General features: G+C 43.0%; 1 protein-coding gene across 1 annotated transcript in view; it reads left to right on the forward strand.

Annotated features, from left to right (window-relative positions):
• The window catches only part of kcnh3 (potassium voltage-gated channel, subfamily H (eag-related), member 3), an 856,837-nt gene that overhangs the window by 442,850 nt on the left and 394,689 nt on the right, over positions 1 to 19,298 (forward strand). The window contains exon 5 of the mRNA XM_041200258.1: positions 7,963 to 8,093. Coding sequence (XP_041056192.1) covers positions 7,963 to 8,093 — 131 coding nt within the window. The remainder of the gene's footprint in view (positions 1 to 7,962; positions 8,094 to 19,298) is intronic.

Here is a 19,298-nt window from a genome sequence, read left to right on the forward strand (position 1 = left end):
AGGCCTATATTCCCTGGAGTTTAGAAGAATGAGGTGATTTAATTGAAACATTTAAATAATCTTAAGGGTTTTGACAGAGTAGATGTGAAAAAAATATTTCTTCTGGCTGAGGAATCTAGAAAATGGGGGTCACAGTCACAGAATATGGGGTTAACTATTTAGGACTAAGATGAAGACACATTTCTTCACTCATAGGGTTCTGAATCTTTAGAATTCTCTACCGCAGAGAGCTGTGGATGCTCAGCTGTTGAGTATATTCGAGACAGCTCGATAGGTTTTTGGACACTAAGGGAGTTAAGGGACATGGGGATATCGAGAAGGGAGAGTTGAGTTAGAAGATCAGCCATGATCTACAGTATAGACTTGCAAGGGCAAATGGCCTTCTTCAACTCCTATTTGTGTTGTTATTTTTTAAGGACCCATTATAATGCAATTCTCTCAATAGGAAACCATTAAAGTAATTTGTTGTGTTTAAGAAATGCTTTTCAAAATTGGTGATTTCCAATTTGTTGCCATGTAAATGTCCTCAGGAGGGCTAAGGAAAAGTAATTCTTTATATGTGATCTTTTTCATTTGATTAACATATCTCTTTATGGCAGGATTGTTGTTATCACTGAATTTTTATATAGTAGCCCAAGATGACCACTTGAAGGTGTAATTAAGATTGAGTTGAATGACAAGCCTATCCCTCTGAAAAAAACACATGGGGCAGAATTTTACACATCGTAGGCGGGCATGTGCCCAACCCAATGGGGCATAAAATAGCACGTGAAGACGACAGGCAAGCGCCCTGACATCATCTTCAGGTCAGCGGGCATGCGCAGGTGTCAGAGCCACGCCCACCATTAATTAAGAGGCCAATTAAAGCCATTAAAAACCCAGTTAAATCCGATTTTACGTTTCCCATGTGTTATGACCCAGCAGTAGGTAAAGCTGAGTTATTTAAAAATGCCAGGGGGAAACTTTAAACAACTGTCATAACCTATATTTTATTTTTGTATGTTTGAGGAATCAGGAATCAGACCATCAGTTCTCAAGAGGTTTTATATTAAAATACATGAGACATTTATTAATTTACACAAGTTAAACATATACACATTGTTACAAATTACTACTATCATAACTTTCAACAAATTCCCAAACTAATCTCCATTAAGACAACAGCAATCCATAGACTTAACCAGACACCAGGCAAAGCATTTTCACCTTACAAATTCAAACTGAGATTCCTCTCACTTTGGTTCCTGTGGAGACAGTTGTAGGCTTACAGCTACTTTGATCTTACATTGCCTCTGCCCTGCACACATGAAACTGCCATCGGTTATACCCAGCACAACTCATTGAATGTAAATTCTTATTGTACCACCAGCCCCTTTGAACTCCACCTCTTCTAACAATAAAACCCCTTTCATAGTACCAATTTTATTAGTAATATAAACATATTGCTTCGTCTCTGCTAGATAGGTGCTGGGTTTCACCCCACTTCTTGAATGCTCTATTCAAAAAATGCGAATGCACTCTACCTCTCCTACATCTTAAAACTAGTATACATCAAACTACTCAGACTAGCTGGCTTTAATCCAATTAAGACACACCCAAAGACTAACCCTCTATTTAAAAAGAAATAGTTTTCAATAACGTTATATACATTAATAGCTTCATGACACTCATCGCATGTGCAAAATGGGCAGGCTGGCAGCCCACATTTTGCAAAACCTCATCTAAGGGCGGGATAAAAAGGGTCAGCATTGCCAGTGTGAGTAGTGAAGAGTTTAGGAGATAGTTTGCTGCTGGTTGCTTATTTGAACATGCCAGCTTCATCTCTGTTCTGAGCTGACTGGACGGATGGCTGTTGGGGGACAAGGACTATCGTTGAAAAGGTGGCTTATGATGCCTCTCTGCCACCCAAGAACAGAGGCCAAGCAGTGTTATTATAGGAGTCTTGCTTCCACAAGAGCAGTGACAGAGAGGACCAGATGTCTTCTGAAGATGTACTTCCGATGCCTGGACCATTCAATACCTCCCAGCACTATAATACCACCCAGGGCCTGTGTCACTGATAGTGGCTGCATGCTGCGCTTTCCATAATCTGGAACTGGCAAGGGGTCACACTGGAGGAAGAGGATCTTGAGGCATCTCCACAGGCCACAGATGATGAATCTGGTAGTGAGTCAGAAAGGGAGCATGGTGAGGAGAACGCTGAGGGCATGAGGGAGACCTTTGGATCCTTCAGGGAGGCAGGGACACCAGGGATGCCTTGATCTAATGCTCCTTCAGCTAGGCTGCCAAAGATCAGCTTCTACCTCATGCTAGGGCTGCCACCTCCTTCCCGGGTGTCTGAAATAAAACTTTCATTTGAACACAAAGTCTACTCAGTGCCTGTGCAAAAAGGTTTAGAGCCACTCACGTCCAGCATTACATACTGATGTACCATGCACCAAAAAAATAAAAAAGTGAAGCATACTCAGGCCATTACGACAAAAACAAAATGTATCTCATTTTGACAATCCAAACAAATTAACATAACATTCTCCAGTCTTCATTTTCAGACTAGTAAACATAAACAAAACATTACACAACAGAAGATCACCCGTGAACAGTCCCACTTGTGCTCATGGTGACTTAAACTTACGTTTGCAAGTGTTACATCTTGGTGCCTGCCCTTTGCTGGCAGCGGCATTGGAGACAGCCTGCTGACTCTGCTGTCTTGTTGATCTTGATGACCTTGGTGGTCGGACCCCAACCAGTGGAGCCTGTGCTGGCCCCGTCTGGGAGGGAGCAACCAGTGCCATGGCTGGCATCTCCCCAGTGGCCCCAGCCTCCTCAGATGCCACAGTCACTGGCAAATGGGCGGAGGAGTTGCTGCCATCATCCAGAGTGCTCTGAGAGGAGCTGCAGAGACAACAAGCAGCTCATGAGGTCATACTGGACCTCCCTGCTCGCTATAGATGGTCGGGCATCTAGCTGGGATACTGGGTGTGTCATCCATCTCCCACACTGGCATTAATCACCTGAGGTCATTGCTTGTGTGAGGGCTTGCAGGTCCGAGTACAACCTCAAGAGCCCCTGATTCTATACCTGGAGCTGCCTCTCTGTGAGAGATGTCACTCTCTCAATAGAGAGACAGAGCACTTGGCCATGAGGGTCCACGCAGTGCTGATGATCTGCATGAACTCCTCCACAGCAGAGACCATGGACGCAGATCCTCATGGATCTCCGCCAGATCCTCTCGCACCTTACGCATGACATCCAGCATCTTCCGCATAATGGACAACACCAGGGGTTTATCACCTGCCTTTGACTCAGCATCGTCCTGGTCCCCGGCAGTCCTCCGACTGCCGGCATCCTGGGCACTCTCCGCCTCCACCTGCCCCTCAAGCAATTGTTAAGTGCCCTCACCATTGTGCTCCAACATTCTTGCCAAAAATCTAACACCCACCAAGGTGCTGGTATCTGCACTGGTGTCTGGTTCAGAGAGCAGGTGTGATGCAGGTGCATGTGAAGCCTGGCGGTCCTCTGGTGGCACAGTTGGATCTTTGGGATCCTGCAATTGAGTGTGTGCTGGTGAATCTAAGGGAGAACAGCAACATGTCATTAGTTTAAGTCATCACACTGTAACTGTGCATGGCAGACACCCTGGTGAGACAATGGAGATCTGCATCATGGTGCCCACGTCCTTCAACAATCAATGGGGACTCCAGGTTTGAGGCTCCCATCAATGGCAATACTACATAAAAACATTTGCACCATCCAAAACTCTCACCTCTGTGCACTGACACCCCACCCTGGCCAACCCCAGCTGAAGAATACCTCACAGGGCACATCCGAGTCATGACCCTCGAACTGCAAGGCACTCAGTCCAAACAGTCAGGGCTCACCCCATTGGCCAGCTCCGGCATCATTGACAGTTGGCACTCAGACTCTAACATCCCTGAGCTCCATGGGGGGACAGCCACACCTTAACATTTCAACACACTGATCCATGCCAACACATTACTCATCCTTCCCAAGCACAGCAGGTCATTAAACCTTTTGCAGCACTGCACCCATGTGGACCGCACAATCTCGTGCCTGCTGACCTGCGCTGCCACCTCCTCCCAAGATCTTTTTGTCAGGTGCGGTGGCCTCCTACTTCCATCTCTGGGGACAAGGGTGTCCCTCCTGGCAACCACCTCCTCCAGGAGGACCATGAGGCACTTGTCTGAAAACCGGGGGGCTGAGTGTCCACACGACTTGCCCTCCCACCTGGTGCCTCCAGCCACACTTGGCACCAAACTTCAATCTTCAGAATGCTGCAAATATGTTCTTCTCTGGCAGCCTTCAAGGAGCTGCCTGTGCTGTTTTTAAATCGCCTGCCGGGTTGCCATTGGACCTGACGGCCAACAGGCTCTCACCCCTGCCTGGCCCCTCCCAACCATTGGGAAGACACGTTTCACGCTAGCCAGGTGTTAATTGGCTAGCCAGCCTGAAATCGGAGTCAGGGGCCAATCACAGGAGGTGGCTCATTTCCCAACCAGTCGCGGGCCTGCCGATCGCGTGTGCCCCTGCCAAGAGTAAAATTCAGGCCATGGAAAACCTTTCTTCAATTTCTTGCAAACACATAACACATTTACAACTTCCATTGAAATGTATAGTTGTGTCACTTCAACAAAATTAGAATTGACTTCTTGAAATTATTTTTTACAATAGTGGTCAACAGCCACACTGGGCTGCTCAGGGAATGTGAAGGAATACAGGAGTCATTTAAGAAATAGCTGAAATCCAAATAAAGGAATGGTGATGTTTAAGATAGAGACCTTCCAATAGAATTGGATCTCCATCTGAAACAGTAATCTGTTTACTTCATTTTCATGTGCTGACAAACCTGTTGTGTATTTGCAGGAGCTTCTGTTTTTTTCTCAGAATAAATGTCCCTTTCATGTTTTAATTGCTCCCCTTCCCTTGATGTGTCAACAATAATGAATGTAATAGTGCACAGTGGATTTCAATTCTATTTTTCAGAGCACAGGCACTTCAATTCCACTTTCCACCTATTAGTCACAGATGTTGAGCGATTTCTCATTTATTGGCTCCAAAGGAACTTGTATTCGATTAACCTGGGATTCGGCTTCTTAATACAAGTTACTAATTACTATACTAGTGTGGATGCTGCCATTGCCCCAATCAGGTTTCCTAATTCAGTTGTGTGTTAATTTAGTAAACAACCACAGCATTAGGTGGGAGCCATTAAGGGAAGTGGCAGCTGATACTTGGTAAACTGTTCAATCATTTAAAATGTTCAGATGCATATACTTAATGAGAATTTTAATATTTATTAACTCAAATCTTCTATGTGGGAAAAATGGAATAATTTCTTCAATGCAAAAGAATGTGAAATGATTACTAATGATCAAACCATTCTTTTTGAGATTTTAGTGTAACACTGTGATTGCAATTAATAATTTAAAGCAACTGAGTGGGTTAAATGCAATGCCAGTGTGACATAGACTGCTTACTACAGTCAGTCCAGAATTCAAAGCTTAGCTTCCTTTTTGGCTGGTAATTGAAAAGAGACTTTTCAGACTAGCTCAGCAAATACTTTCATCTCGGTCAAAGCATTTGCACAGTTTGCATTGCTGAATTTTTTAAAAATGCTTAACTGTAAAGAACCTGATCAGGTTTTACTGAAGCTTCATGTAGTGACCAGCACCTTAATGCCTGGTGTTTCAAAGCTATGAGTGGCTTTTGGCTCCACGTACGTCTTTAAAGTGCCAGCCAATGCTGACACCTTTTTGGTGGGGGTATGTGAGCAATAAGCATCCCTATAGAGCTGTAGACCAAGAGGGATGCAAACTTCAGCATCTGCCAGAAATATGCAGAGTATGCGATTTGTGGCTTCAACCAGCATCTAGAGCTGATTTGATGGCAACATTGCCATTTGGTCACATATGATCCTGATATCAGCTTCCAAACCTTATATTTGTGCCATCACCAAGACCGCCTATTTCCATTTCTGTAACATTGCTCGGCTTTGCCCATCTCAGCCAGCCCTGCCTCCGGCAAGTCAATCCCACCTACCCGGGCTCAGCAGCCTCCATGGCTGCTCCTCCTCTGGGGGATTACTGCAGTACTGGCAGTGACCACTGCACCTAGTGGCATTGCTGGTACTGATGAGCTGCCAGTCTCTGGCCCACAACTCTCAGATGCAAGATACCGGCTATGCAGGACTCGGGAGCCCCAAAGCTGACTAGGTATGTGCCTGATTGGCTTGTAATCGCGTTGGGTCACCCAGGATAGCTGTGGCTGGGTTGCCATCGTGTCTTCAGCCAGAGGACAGACCCACTGCTGCGAACATTAAATCCAACCCATGGTTTACCCCGGGGTAGAAACCAACAGATCTTACTGAAAGTAGCCTAGAATTGAAGGATATAGATACAAAAGCAAAATAGAGAGGATGCTGAGAATCTGAATTAAAAACAGAAAATGCTGCAAATGCCCATTACAGCTGGTAGCATCTGTGGAGACGGAAACAGAATTAATGTTTCAAGTTTGTGATCTTTCATCTGATGAAAGGTCACAGACCTGAAACTAAACATTCTCTCTGTGTTCACAAATGCTGCCAGAACTGCTGAGCAATTCTAGCATTTTCTGTCTTTATTTGCAGGACATGGTCCTGATTTAGAGGCAACTGTATAGTTATTATTTGAATAAGGCTGGCTTAGACCTTGGTCATATTTTTGTAGTTAAGGAATCCTCAGCTGAAATTTGAGTGAATAATTATTGGAAAAATTGAGAAAGGAGCATACATTGTGGTGTTAGCTGTGGTTCAGTTGGTAGCTCCCTTGCCTTTCTGTTAGAAGGTTCTGGTTCAATCCCCACTCTAGCATTTAAGCACAAAAAAATAGGCTGACACTGCAGTGCGGTATTGCATGAGTGCTGCACTGTCATATTTAACATCTTTCAGATGAGATATTAAACTGACACCCTGTCAGGTGGATGTAAAAGATCCCCGGGCACTATCTTGAAGAATTCTCCACTTGCCTGGATGAGTGCAGCTCCAACAACACTCAAGAAGCTTGACACCATCTTGGACAAAGCAGCCTGTTTGATTGGCACCCACCCCCCACCTTCAACATTCACTCCCTCCACCACCGAAACACAGTGGCAGCAGTGTGTTACCATCTAGAAGATGCACTGCAGCAACTTACCAATGTTTCTTTGACAACACCTTCCAAACCCACGACCTCTACCATCTAGAAGGACAAAGGCAGCCGATGCATGTGACCTGCAAGTTCGCCTCCAAGTCACACACCATCCTGACTTGGCACTGTATCGCCATTCCTTCACTGTTGCTGGATCAAAATCCTGGAACTCCCTTCCGAACAGCACTATGGATGTTTCTGCAACACATGGACTGCAACGGTTTAAGGCGGCAGCTCACCACCACCTTCTCGTCAGCAATTACGGATGAGCAATAATTGCTGGACTAGCCAGTGACACCCACATCCCATGAACAAATAAATTAAAAAAAGAGTTATTCCTGGTTTCCTGACCAATATTTATCCCTCAATCAACATCACAAAAACAGATTATCTGGTCATTACTGCATTGCATTTTTGAGATCCTGCTTTATGCAGATTCCTACATTACAACAGTGAGTGCACTTCAACACCATGTAGATATCAGAAGGATATCTATCTATAAATCTCCACATGTATGGTAGGGAACTAAAAACGGTTTGTGTACCAACTCTGACTAAAGCACAACAACGTGTGCTTTCAAGCCCCATTCCCAATCCTGAGTGTATAAATCAAAGTCGATTCTCCACTACAGTAAAGGGGAAATGCTACATTGTACTTGTCTCAGTAATAATAATTGTCACTCCCGTTCATCATCCCTGTTTCCATGCATTTCTGTAGGTATATCTCTGTATATTTCTACAATTCTCAACTAATGCAAATATGTGTATCTTGTTACTTGCAGATGATGTGGAAATCTACCAAAACACCAGGCCACCAGGGTTCAATGCTAACAGAAGGAGGAGCAGGGCTGTCTTGTACCACCTGTCAGGGCACTTACAGAAACAGGACAAGAGCAAGCTCAAGCTAAACAATGTATGTATAAGAACCCAGAGATTACTGGATATGCTGGTTCAGAGCCTTTTCTATTATATAGGTTGATTGTCTTTTTAATTTTGGTCTTTGGTGATCGGTATGTGAGGTAAGAGAGTAACACCAATTCATGCCCTGTAGTGGGTAAAACAAAAATAACAAGCAAAAATATCCTGCTGGGTAAAAAACACATTTGTCATTCTTGATGTTGATCAGCTGTTTGTGAGTCCTGACATGAGCTAATATTAAACATGGGATATATCTTTTCTGGTGCTGAAGCTGAAAGATTTCAATGCTGGAACATATTTCCCCATTATTGCCCTCTGCCATCATTGAGCATCATCACGTAAGAAACAACATTGGTCAAAGCTCCTCTGCTTTTCCCTTTTAACATTATTTAACCTCAGCTTCAGAAGCTTGCCTCACGCTGCGCTAATGTGTAATCCCATTCCATTTCCCGACCATCCTTGTATCCTTCCTGAGTTACATTGCCAATTTAGCACTGATTTATCATAAGAAAAATCAATTGAGTTAAAAAATCAATTGTATCCCAGGGTGCTTCACATAAGTGTACTCAAAAAACAAAATGAACAGTGAGCTACAGGAGATATTGGGGTAGAGGATGACCGCAAGGTTGGTCAAAGAGGTTGATTTTAAGGGGACGTGGGGAGATGGAGAGATAGACGGGTCAGAAGCATGGTAGTGTTTTCAGTGCATGCTCATTGGGAACTAGGTTCAGACTGCCCTAGCTCATTTCTCACTGTATTCAGTAAGGACTCTGACACTCAACAGAAAGAAATGTTCACACTTTCCGTCTGCCTTTGTTTCTATCCTAGGGCATGAAGTGTGCTAATCTACAGATACCCTCTTCCACAGGTCACATAAAACAGCAGTGCCTTTGACTAAACATACCACCATATCCTCATGAGAGGAATATTCCTAATTGCTTGATACCTATAATCAGAAGAAGTTAGACGAGGTCAGAACTTTATCAAAATAGGAGGGATAAAGAGTCTGGTTTGAGTCTCCTTTTGGTTTAAAATTGTGTTTTATAGTATATTGTAGTTCAGGAGGGTTAATATTACATTAATAAAAGTATTCCTTATTTTGGATGGGTTTTATTTATGTAACTTTTTTCAGTGTCAGTTGATGACCTGAAAACCGGTCAACCTGTCACCAGTCCCTGGGTTATTTTAAAGTTAATTTTTCACTTGCTAAGCAAAGAATGCATCCAATAAACTGTCAGAATTAATTAAAACTTCTACTCCTATTCCCGGTCAAACATTGTAAAAAAGATAGGGAGTAGAATTTTCAGGTCGGAGGGCAGCCGAGATTGGCGGGCCAGGGAGTGGCCAGGGAATGGGTCACTTCCCTGCAACTGCGATTTCACATTGGCTGAACAATTAATGGCTAATCAGCGTGAAGAGCGCACTGAAAGGCTCAGCGCTGCTGGGGTAGAGGCGGGAAGAGGGAAAGTGCTGAAGTCAGTGCAGGCATTGGGGGAGTACGGATGGAAAGCTCCCTGAAGGCAGACAGCTGCCTCAGGGAGCTGATAAATTTAAAATTAATAAAAACAGAATTTAAAATCCAGAAAAAACATCCACGCATCAGAAATGAGTCACCTGTGTGTGGACATTATAAAAATTTTGTGCATAGAGTCTTATTTTTTTATTTTAATTATAGAAACCTCAGCCTGCCCTTGGATGAGATTTGCTGAGAAATGCAAATGCCGCCTGGCCGATTCGCCCAACCGTAAGGTTGGACAAGCAATGAAAAATCCGTGTTAGTTGATACTTTAATGGCTTTAATTGGCCTCTTAATTGTCAACGAGCACACTGCCAACTTTTGTGTGCGCCCACCGACCGAAATATCGCGTGAGTGCACAATGACTCTAGGACGCTGGCCCGACATCATCGTGCGCTATTTCACGCTCGAGCGTGTCAGGTGCACGCCCACCGCTGAGCAGAAAATTGAGCCCAAGGTCATTGGCACAGAATTGTTGGCCTTCAGCAGCTTATACTTAGCAGCAGAGAGAAAGCAGCGGTGTATATGAGGACCTATTCTTGTCCTTGAGAAACCGCTGAATATCCGGATCTGGCCTGCAGAGAATTAGCTGCAATCACCAACTCCATCAATAAAATCAATGCAGTCTGTGAATGCTGCACAAATCTCGAAATTCATCCCAGCTTGTAACAATCTTGTTTGAATATTATGGGTAAATGTTTCCACTCGGCGGGCAGGCGCATGCCCAACCCAATCAAGTGTAAAATGACGCGCGATGACGTTGGGCAAGCGTCCCAACCTCATCATGCACTCACGCATTAGTTCAGTCGGCAGGCGCATGCCAGAGTTGGCAGTGCGCCACGGACAATTAAAAAGCCTATTAAGGCCGTGGAAAAGTTAATTTAAATAAATTTTTTACTGCCCATCCAGCCTCACGGTTAGTGGGCATGCAAAGACGCCAAGCGGCCTTTGCACTTTTTTGGAAACCTCATCCACAGGCGGGCTGAGGTTTCCAAAAGCAAATAAAAATAAAATAAAAGTTTAATTTTTCATTAATAACATGTCCCTGCTCATGTGACAGCGTCACATGAGCGGGGACATGTTTCATTACATTTTTATTTTTTAAATTATTTTTTTCATCTCCAAGCTCATCTCCCTGAGACAGAGAGCTGGCACGGGGAGATTATGGAGTGCACACTCGCCCGCATGCACGGAAGTCACACTCACCTAGCCAGCACTCCTCCCCCCGTCCGCACAGGCAGTGCTGAGCACTACCGTTCACATTTCACACTGAAATCACCTTCCGGGCCCGATCGCGGGCGGTGGACAGCTTCCCAACCACCCCCGCTTGCCCCCACTGAGCCCGCATGCCAAGGGAAAAGTTCTGCCCTATCTTTCATAAATAACTAGAGGAGATTCCAGTTGACTCAGGCACACATTTCATTAGTTTGTTTTAAAGTCTAGCGCTGTGATGCAGTCATGGAGGTAGGCAACACAGTAATTAAATAAAATATGATATTTTGGGAGCTGTACCTGCATTTGATTTGATTTTGTACTGAACGGTGATCCATAAGATGCACTGGTTGAAAAGAGAAGAGTTGAGTCCATAAAAATCCAGGTTTAAATCGTTAAATGTAAACGTCGCATCCTTGACTTTTACAACAACCAAATGAGTAGCAAATGTTCCATTCCACTGTTGCAGAAGCAATTGTCAGGTTCATGGCTCATAAAAACCTAGCTGAAGGTACATGTTATTCTTGCAGGCAATGGTCATTGCCTAAGTGGCCATTAGTCAAGTGTGATCCTGGACCATAAATGTCAGCAAGCTAGCTGATTGTGGAAGAAATCACAGCTAAACTTGATTGTGCCCTTATTCAGCATCCATACACGTAATGTCCAGTAGGATTTATTATACATCAAACCAGAGGTGAAAATCTGGACTATTTCCCCCTACCTCCCTCTCCCCATGAGTTGTCCTGGCTCAGATTGTTTAACTCAAAAGATCAGGAATCAAAGCTGGGATATGCCTGATCTGTATGGCTCATTAGTGGATATTTTGCCAGTGTTTCCTGCCTGTGCACTTGGCAATCCCCACAATCTTCCAACTGTTTGTATATTAATGGGTTAGAACTGTGGGCTAGTGATATGGTTGTCAAACCTTTCAGGCTGAATGACACTTTTTCAAATAGATATCTCACCTAAATTATAACACTATATAATACTCATAACATGAAAGTGCTGCATTGAAAAGTGGTTTAACAATGCTTATAAGAAAACAGGCATTCCTTTTCAAATATCAGTGAGATGGTCACTTCTCACTGCAAAGTTCCCATATTCTTGTAATGTTTGATAGTGTCAATCATAAATCATTCTGCATAAACGTCAATGTTCCTTGTTTCTCATGGAGAAGTGGATGGAATTGCAGAATGTGGTCCCCATGTATTTAAATAGAATTTGATTTACTGAGTCTGGTAGGCCAGTAGGCCTGCACAATGCTGGGAGACTGGTTGAAGGACAGTCTCAGACTAATTTTCCAGCTTTGTGCGTCATCTCCTTGAAGGACTGCACCAATACAAGAGGCTGCAGACTTGCTTAACATTTACCATATCATTTCATGCAGGGCTTTTAACTAAAATGCTCAGTGTCTTATGCCCTGACCATGGCACTCTGGGTATTTGCTTATCCCTGGCTGTCCCTGCTCAGTAAGCACTTTCACATTAATGCACAGACCCTCTGGAAAGTATCTATGCAACACCCCACCCCACCCCCCCCAACCCCACTGAGTCATCCTTAGGCCTCAGTTTGAGAACCACTGCGCTAGTAATCTTAAAAATAGAAAGCGTCAACCTTTGATTCTGAGTAACATCAAGGTAGCTGGCGGCAGAATTGTATTTCCCCTATACTATCCAGAGTTTAAGAATATAGATTCAAGGGTGCAATACATACCCATGTAATATTTATCATATTCAAAATCATAGATAATGGCCCGAGCTCTCCAGCTCGGAGGGTATTCCAAAGATGCACTGGGGAATCCCTCTGGGAAGTTCCCAGGTAAGGGTTTGCACAGCAATTGCCCAGAAGTGCACACTTCCTCTGGACAATTGCGCTGCATTGGGAACCATCCGAAAATGCAGTTTAAATCACAAAATTCAGAAAGTTCTGCCCGGATTATACTAATAGTTACTTAGAAAATGTTAGAACAATTAAAACCTCTTCAGAGTAGTTATTGTAAAAATCCAGACCGACCCCACAGGACTCCTCAGCATGCCTGAGCCCCCCCACCCCCCCGCCACAGGACTCCCACACACCCCACACCTCCGACCTCTGACACCCCCCCTTCCCCCAACCTCCAAACCCCAAACCCCAACCCCGGCAACCCCTACCCCTGATCTCCCACCACCGACCTCCAGTCCCCCACCCCTGACCTCCCATTCCCCAATCCCCTGACCTCCAACAACCCCACCCCCCCAATGGACTTCCAGTCCCCCATCACCCCTACACTCCCAGACCTTCGCATGACCTCCGCCCCCAACCTTGGACACCCCTACTCTCCACGGACATCCGACCTCCCCCATCCACTTCGGCCTCAGATCCCCCACGAACCCTGCCTCCCCACCAGACCTCACACCACCACCCCCCACCACCCCACAGACCTCCGACTCCCACCAACCCCCCCGAACCTTGGACCCTATCCCCCCCATACCTCGGAACCCCCCTACATGGACTTCCGCCCCTACCCCCCCCAACCAGGCCTCCGACCGCCCCAACCCACCCCCCCCTCGGACACCCCCACTCCCCAAATCCTATCCACTTACCTTAGTACCTTCCCCTGGCCCGTAAATTTCCCTGACTTTTTAAACTTACCTGCTTTTCGGCAGCAAGTGCCGTAAAAAAGGGAGCGTGGCCTCCTTGAACCCACTGGAGCTAGAGTTTGCTGGGGTCTGCGTGGAGCCTTTCGATGCAGGCCCCAAGCAGCTCTGGCAAACAGAAGTGTCAATATAATTTTCAAGACCAGGTAAGTAAGGATTTATTTCTTCTAATTCCTGCAGGCTCGCACTTTCCGACACTGGTCGGAAGTTACGGCTCAATAACTCTCATATAAATTGCATTATTACTCATGGCATTGAGCGCAGTTTTGATCTATTTCAATGAAGTTGCCAACTTTGTGTTAATAAATTCTAGTAGGAAGGGCTGGTACTGCACTGATAAGAATGATACACTGTTATAATGCTGCTTACAGTGTTACTGGTACATTTTTCAACACCGTAAATTGTTCTTTGAACATTTCTGATATCTGTCATTCCTCAGCATTCCAATCTAGTCTTGTAGAGTTTATCCTGAATATGTTTGTGATTCATTTGAAGATAAAATAGGATAGAATAAGCTGCATTCTTTGTGACTTCTTGTGACCACAGATTATCCTTCATTATATTATTGGGCACAATAACAAGCAGCAGACAACTAGCAGGAGAGTCATTGTTACGTCAACATGCTCTGAGATAGCCCTAGGTTTAAATTTGAATGTTATGCTTCCAAGGAATAGGAGTAGCCTATTTATTACCCTGAGCCTGTTTCACTATTCAGTAGATCACGGCTGATCTGTACCTGAGCACCATCGGTGCAAAAAGTGAAAACTTAAAAAATTACTTTGGTTTCCAACAATGTCAAGAAGCTTGGAAATTTATAACGTCATTGGATATCCACATTTTACACTAAGTATTTTAAATTTAACTGCATGATTTTCTTTTTAATTTCTCTTTAGTGATGCATGCTTTCAAAGTAAGGAAAAGGAACACAAAATCTGGCAAGAGATCCAGGCAAGAACAATCTCACAATTCCCAGTTTGTGAGCAAATATATTTGGTAATGTTACAATGCAAAGCTGTAGCCTGCCCAATATCATAATCCCATGAAAAATATAAGGAAATCCCTCATGTGGTATCATGTAGAAGTCCCCACACCAATCATCAGCTGACTTTCTTGTTTTCCAGAGGATTTTTTTTCTAATCTGCTGCACTATGGAGCTGCAGAAGGGATTAAGGTTTTCTTTAAATTGAAACAAGTGTTAGCTAACTTTGACAGAAATGGCAAGGCATATGTATAGTCCAGCTATCCTGCTAGCTTCTTTGAAAGCACTCAAAAAATCTCAATAACCTTCATAAATGGTAGTCTTTTTATTATTAATTTTACTATTTATGCAATTTTTTACTGCTTGTTTCACCTTTAAAATACAATATTCATATCAGATAAAGAGGTTTGCAATTAACACATAAGTTGGTTACAGAATTCAGCAGAAACAACATACATAGGTTTCAGGGTGGAAGATCATCAGTACAGCACTCATGTTTTTCCAAAATGCACTGGTAGCAAGATTTCTAATATTAACATTTTTTAAAATATATTCGTTCATGGGATGTGGGTGTCGCTGGCTAGGCCAACATTTATTACCCATTCCTAATTGTCCTTGAGAAGGTGGTGGTGAGCTGCTTTCTTGAACTGCTGCGGTCCACATGTTGTAGGTACATCCACAGTGCTGTTAGGGAAGGAGTTCCAGGGTTTTGACCCAGCGACAGTGAAGGAACGGCGATATATTTCCAAGTCAAGATGATTTGTGACTTGAAGGGGAACTTGCAGGTGGTGGTGTTCCCATATTTACGTATTCATAAATCTCTGTGACTCCAGCACAATGGGAAATGTTGACGGGCAGATGCTACACATAGCAATTTGTTTGTGGGGTTGGTTTAGAACATAGAATCTTTTATAATTATTTCTTAAATATTCAACAACAGCAAGATTGCGTTTAATGCCCATCACTAATTGCCCTTGAATTGCTGTTGTAGTTATGCTGATGGTTCTCCCACAAATTGTTAATTAGCAAATTCCAAGATTTTGACCCTGTGACAATGAAGAAATGACAATATATATCTAGTCAGAAGTGTGTGACTTGTAGGTGAGTTTGGAGATGATCGTGTTCCCATGATAGGCTTTTGTCCTTCTTCGTCATAGAGCTTGAGGGCTATGAGGTGCTGTTGAAAATTGTTACCAATCCACCAACCAGTTAGATCATGCGGATTTAATAAACTTTTTCTTTATTCATTCACAGGATGGGGGTGTCGTTGGCTAGGCCAGTATTTATTGCCCATCCCTAATTGCCCTTGAGAAGATGGCAATTAGGGATGGGCAATAAATGCTGGCCTAGTTAGCAATGCCCTCTTCCCATGAATGAATTTTTTAAAAGTTTATTAAATCAACTTGATCTAATCTGCCTAAAAATATATTTCTTTTTTAATATTTGACCTGTCTTCCTCTTGAGTTCACTGCCTGAAGGCAGGTCCTTAGTGATTCTTTGCTGAATCATGACTAAGTGGCTCATTACATAAGGAGAGGAGGCCTGAGAAAAGGGGTTGAACCCTGTGCTGCTGAGTTAATCTGATCCATGTTAGCCATCTAACCAACTGAGTTAACAGCCCCCCATTTGACCTGTGTTGAAAGAAATTAATTCGTTCTAATGCTAAATCTAACTTGCAAATTTCAAAATACATACATTGTAACAATGGCAAATTAATGAACAGAATTTGTGTGTGGTTTCACCAGGAAGATTTTCTGCATGTACTTTTGTAGTAGAATTATAAATTTATACAGAAAAGTGTTCTGATTTGGTGCAAAGAGCAAATAAAGGAAATATTCCCTATCAGTATCTTGCACTGTAAGTCAAATGGGAGAAAATGCATAGAACCTCAATGTTGAATTTCTTGTGCGCTGACGTGAAATCTTTTCCCATTTTCCAACAAGTCAAAAAAAATTTCTTCAGTAATTATGCCATCAAAAATATCTGGCTATGAAACAAAAAGTGATAGTATGTTGATCAATGGAACAGGAACAAACTGCTTACGCCAGTTTTACAAATCCCAATGCTAACTGCCTTTAATGTTCATAGCTTAAATGGCTGTAATTATTCTGATATACAAATAGTAACATTCTTGTAAACCTTAGTGCATATTTTCCAATTGGTGCCATTTTAATGTCAGTGTTAACTACTTATTTAAAGAGGCCAATGGCAACGCTAACATATCACCAATCAAAAAAAACCAAGACCACTGCCAGGATTTTCTGGCCCCAACGCCGGCGGGATCGTCGCAGCAGGCCAGGAAAATTTGGAGAGCCATTAGAAGTCCCGCCCACCAGTGTGGGGCTGGAAAATCTTGACCTACATTTTTGTAAAGAATATCTTTACACACTGTATGGGGAAGGCACATGGACTTTTTATGATGCACTCGAATGAGATTTTCTTATGTATAAGTAATGGATTTGGATGGTATGAGACGATTATATTTATAGTCATTTGGTAGCACAGAACTTGGGTATTGCTGAAAAAAGAGACATGTCAAAACTTTTTGCTTTGCATTCATCAGGACACTTCGCAAGAATATCAATGTAAAGGGAAACAATAATTTGTACAGTATATGAAGACAGTGATGATTGGTTGGCAAGTGGATTCTCACTAGTAGAAGTGTTGCCATGGAGCATTTAAAGCAGGCAGCTTGACCCTGATTGGTCAAGGTGTTGCCCTGAGGAATGAGTCAGCAAATGGCTGTCACTTATTTTGTTTAGCTGAAACAGGTGCAATGTGTGTATATTTTCTTTCTGTCTGCAAAGAACAGGGCCCTGTGTATTAATATATGTAGCAAATGTTGTGCAATCATGGAATCACATTGAATGTTGGACACTGTGTTTGAGTTTTGCAAGCATGGATAGTTTGGTACAGTCTGTATCTTGCCCATTGCAAACAGCGGCTGGGACATGCTGTTTGATGCAATCCACCCACCAGTCTTTGGGACATATGGCCTATGTACCCAGCATCACACTGGCACTGAAATTCATATGCCACATTACTCATTTGTGTGATAGGCAGAATGTCTTTTTGGCTTGACGGCAGCATCCTGTTAGTGGTGAACACCATGTGTGTTGCTATTGCCTAGTAGCAGTGTGAAATAGCTAGCTTCACCTGTTGCTCAAATTTTTGAGTTACCTTGCCCTTTCAGAATAATCTGAGGTTGAACGGGCACTTTTCAGGGCCAAAAGTGACAGCCCTAGGCTGTTCATGAATTAGCGTGATATACAACGCCAAATGATCTGATCAGGGTAGCCATTATCCTGCAGGATGACTTTGATGCAGCCTATTTCAGCATCAAGCTTGCATGGTGAGCAAATGGCTTGGGCCTGGTTTACAAGGTTGCCGATAAGACCAATCTTATAGCGTGTGGAACTGTAAGAGTCCCAATGCATGCATTGACCAGTGAGGGTAGGCTTGTGGTAGACCATGGTAGAGAACCCACAGGCAGATTTCTCAATTAGTATGTCAAGGAAAGGGAGTTAATTTAACTGCTCCATTTCAGAGGTGAATTTGAGCACAGGATGAAGCCCATTAAGACATGTAAGGAAATTGTTACATGTAGCTACAGATTTAAATATAGCAAACGTATCATCCACATATTCGAAATGTGCGAGGGGTAAAAGGTTAGATGTCATTCCATCGAAACATGTTTCTCATGGAACCCACCAAAGATGTTTGCGAGAGCTACGCCTAGAGGGATCTCATGGCAACACCATCTAAATGGGCATAAAGTCTCTTTTCTCAGTAATACTATTGTATATGTGGAAAAAAAGATTGCAATGTGCCTAACACTACTATGGAAGCACCATCACCACAAGGATTGCAGCAATTCTGGCAGCAGCCCAAAAGCATCTTTTCAGGGTAAATTGTAATGGTGTTGCAAATTTCATTCTGCCATAGATACCTACTCAAGCTCAGTGGCGCCATTTTCTTCAATAATGAATCAGAGCATCTTTCTTTCTTACTTTGGGGGATGACTGGCATTGCTTATCTACTTGTATAATAGTAGACTGGAGGGGGTGTAATGATAAGCAGAATCCACTTATTTACAACTATACCTGAAAGAGAGCTGAGTTAACACTAAACGTAATGAGGCTTGCTTCAAGATGTTAAGTTACATTATTCCATATAAAGACATGTGCACATAAGCATAGTTATGATCAGATTCATTTAAGTCTATTGTTACAACTTATCTCCTTCTACCAACTAAAAATAATGAATGCACCACATTATCCCATTTCAGTGTGTCATCTCACTTTACTTAAACAGATCAACTCGCCTGCAGTCTGACCTACAGCCCAAGGAGGAGCCTTTTTTTCCCTAAAGACTCCTGTCTTTCACTATCTGAGCAGCTTTCTCTTTCTAAAAGCCAGACTGCCTTTTCAGTCTGTCTTTCTTAACTCCCACTTCACAGACAGAGAGAAATCAATTGGGTTTCCAACAAGATGGTATGAGGCGTATTTACAAGTATACAGACAAACTAATGAATGATTTATCATTTACTTTACAGGAAAAAGAACTTCTGTTTAGCTTACCTACCACTTGGGTGCCTTTTTTAAACTTGCGAGAATAGACGCTGCTTTTAAAGGCCTGACATCAAAGTAACTCTTTTTACAAATTATTTATATAAAAAATGGTCAAAAGACTCCTGAACATGACAGGCAATTAATGTAGCCTTGATAGCATCGCTCACACCTCATTAGCGAAGAATAAAAATAATTATTCTATGATCCAGTTCAGATCTCTCCTGAATCCTTTTAACTGAAGAGTGATGTCCCTTTACTTTTGAATGCTATGCTGATTAAAAAAAAT

The sequence above is a fragment of the Carcharodon carcharias genome, chromosome 12 (genome assembly GCF_017639515.1).
Source record: "Carcharodon carcharias isolate sCarCar2 chromosome 12, sCarCar2.pri, whole genome shotgun sequence".
NCBI classification, from domain to species: domain Eukaryota; kingdom Metazoa; phylum Chordata; class Chondrichthyes; order Lamniformes; family Lamnidae; genus Carcharodon; species Carcharodon carcharias.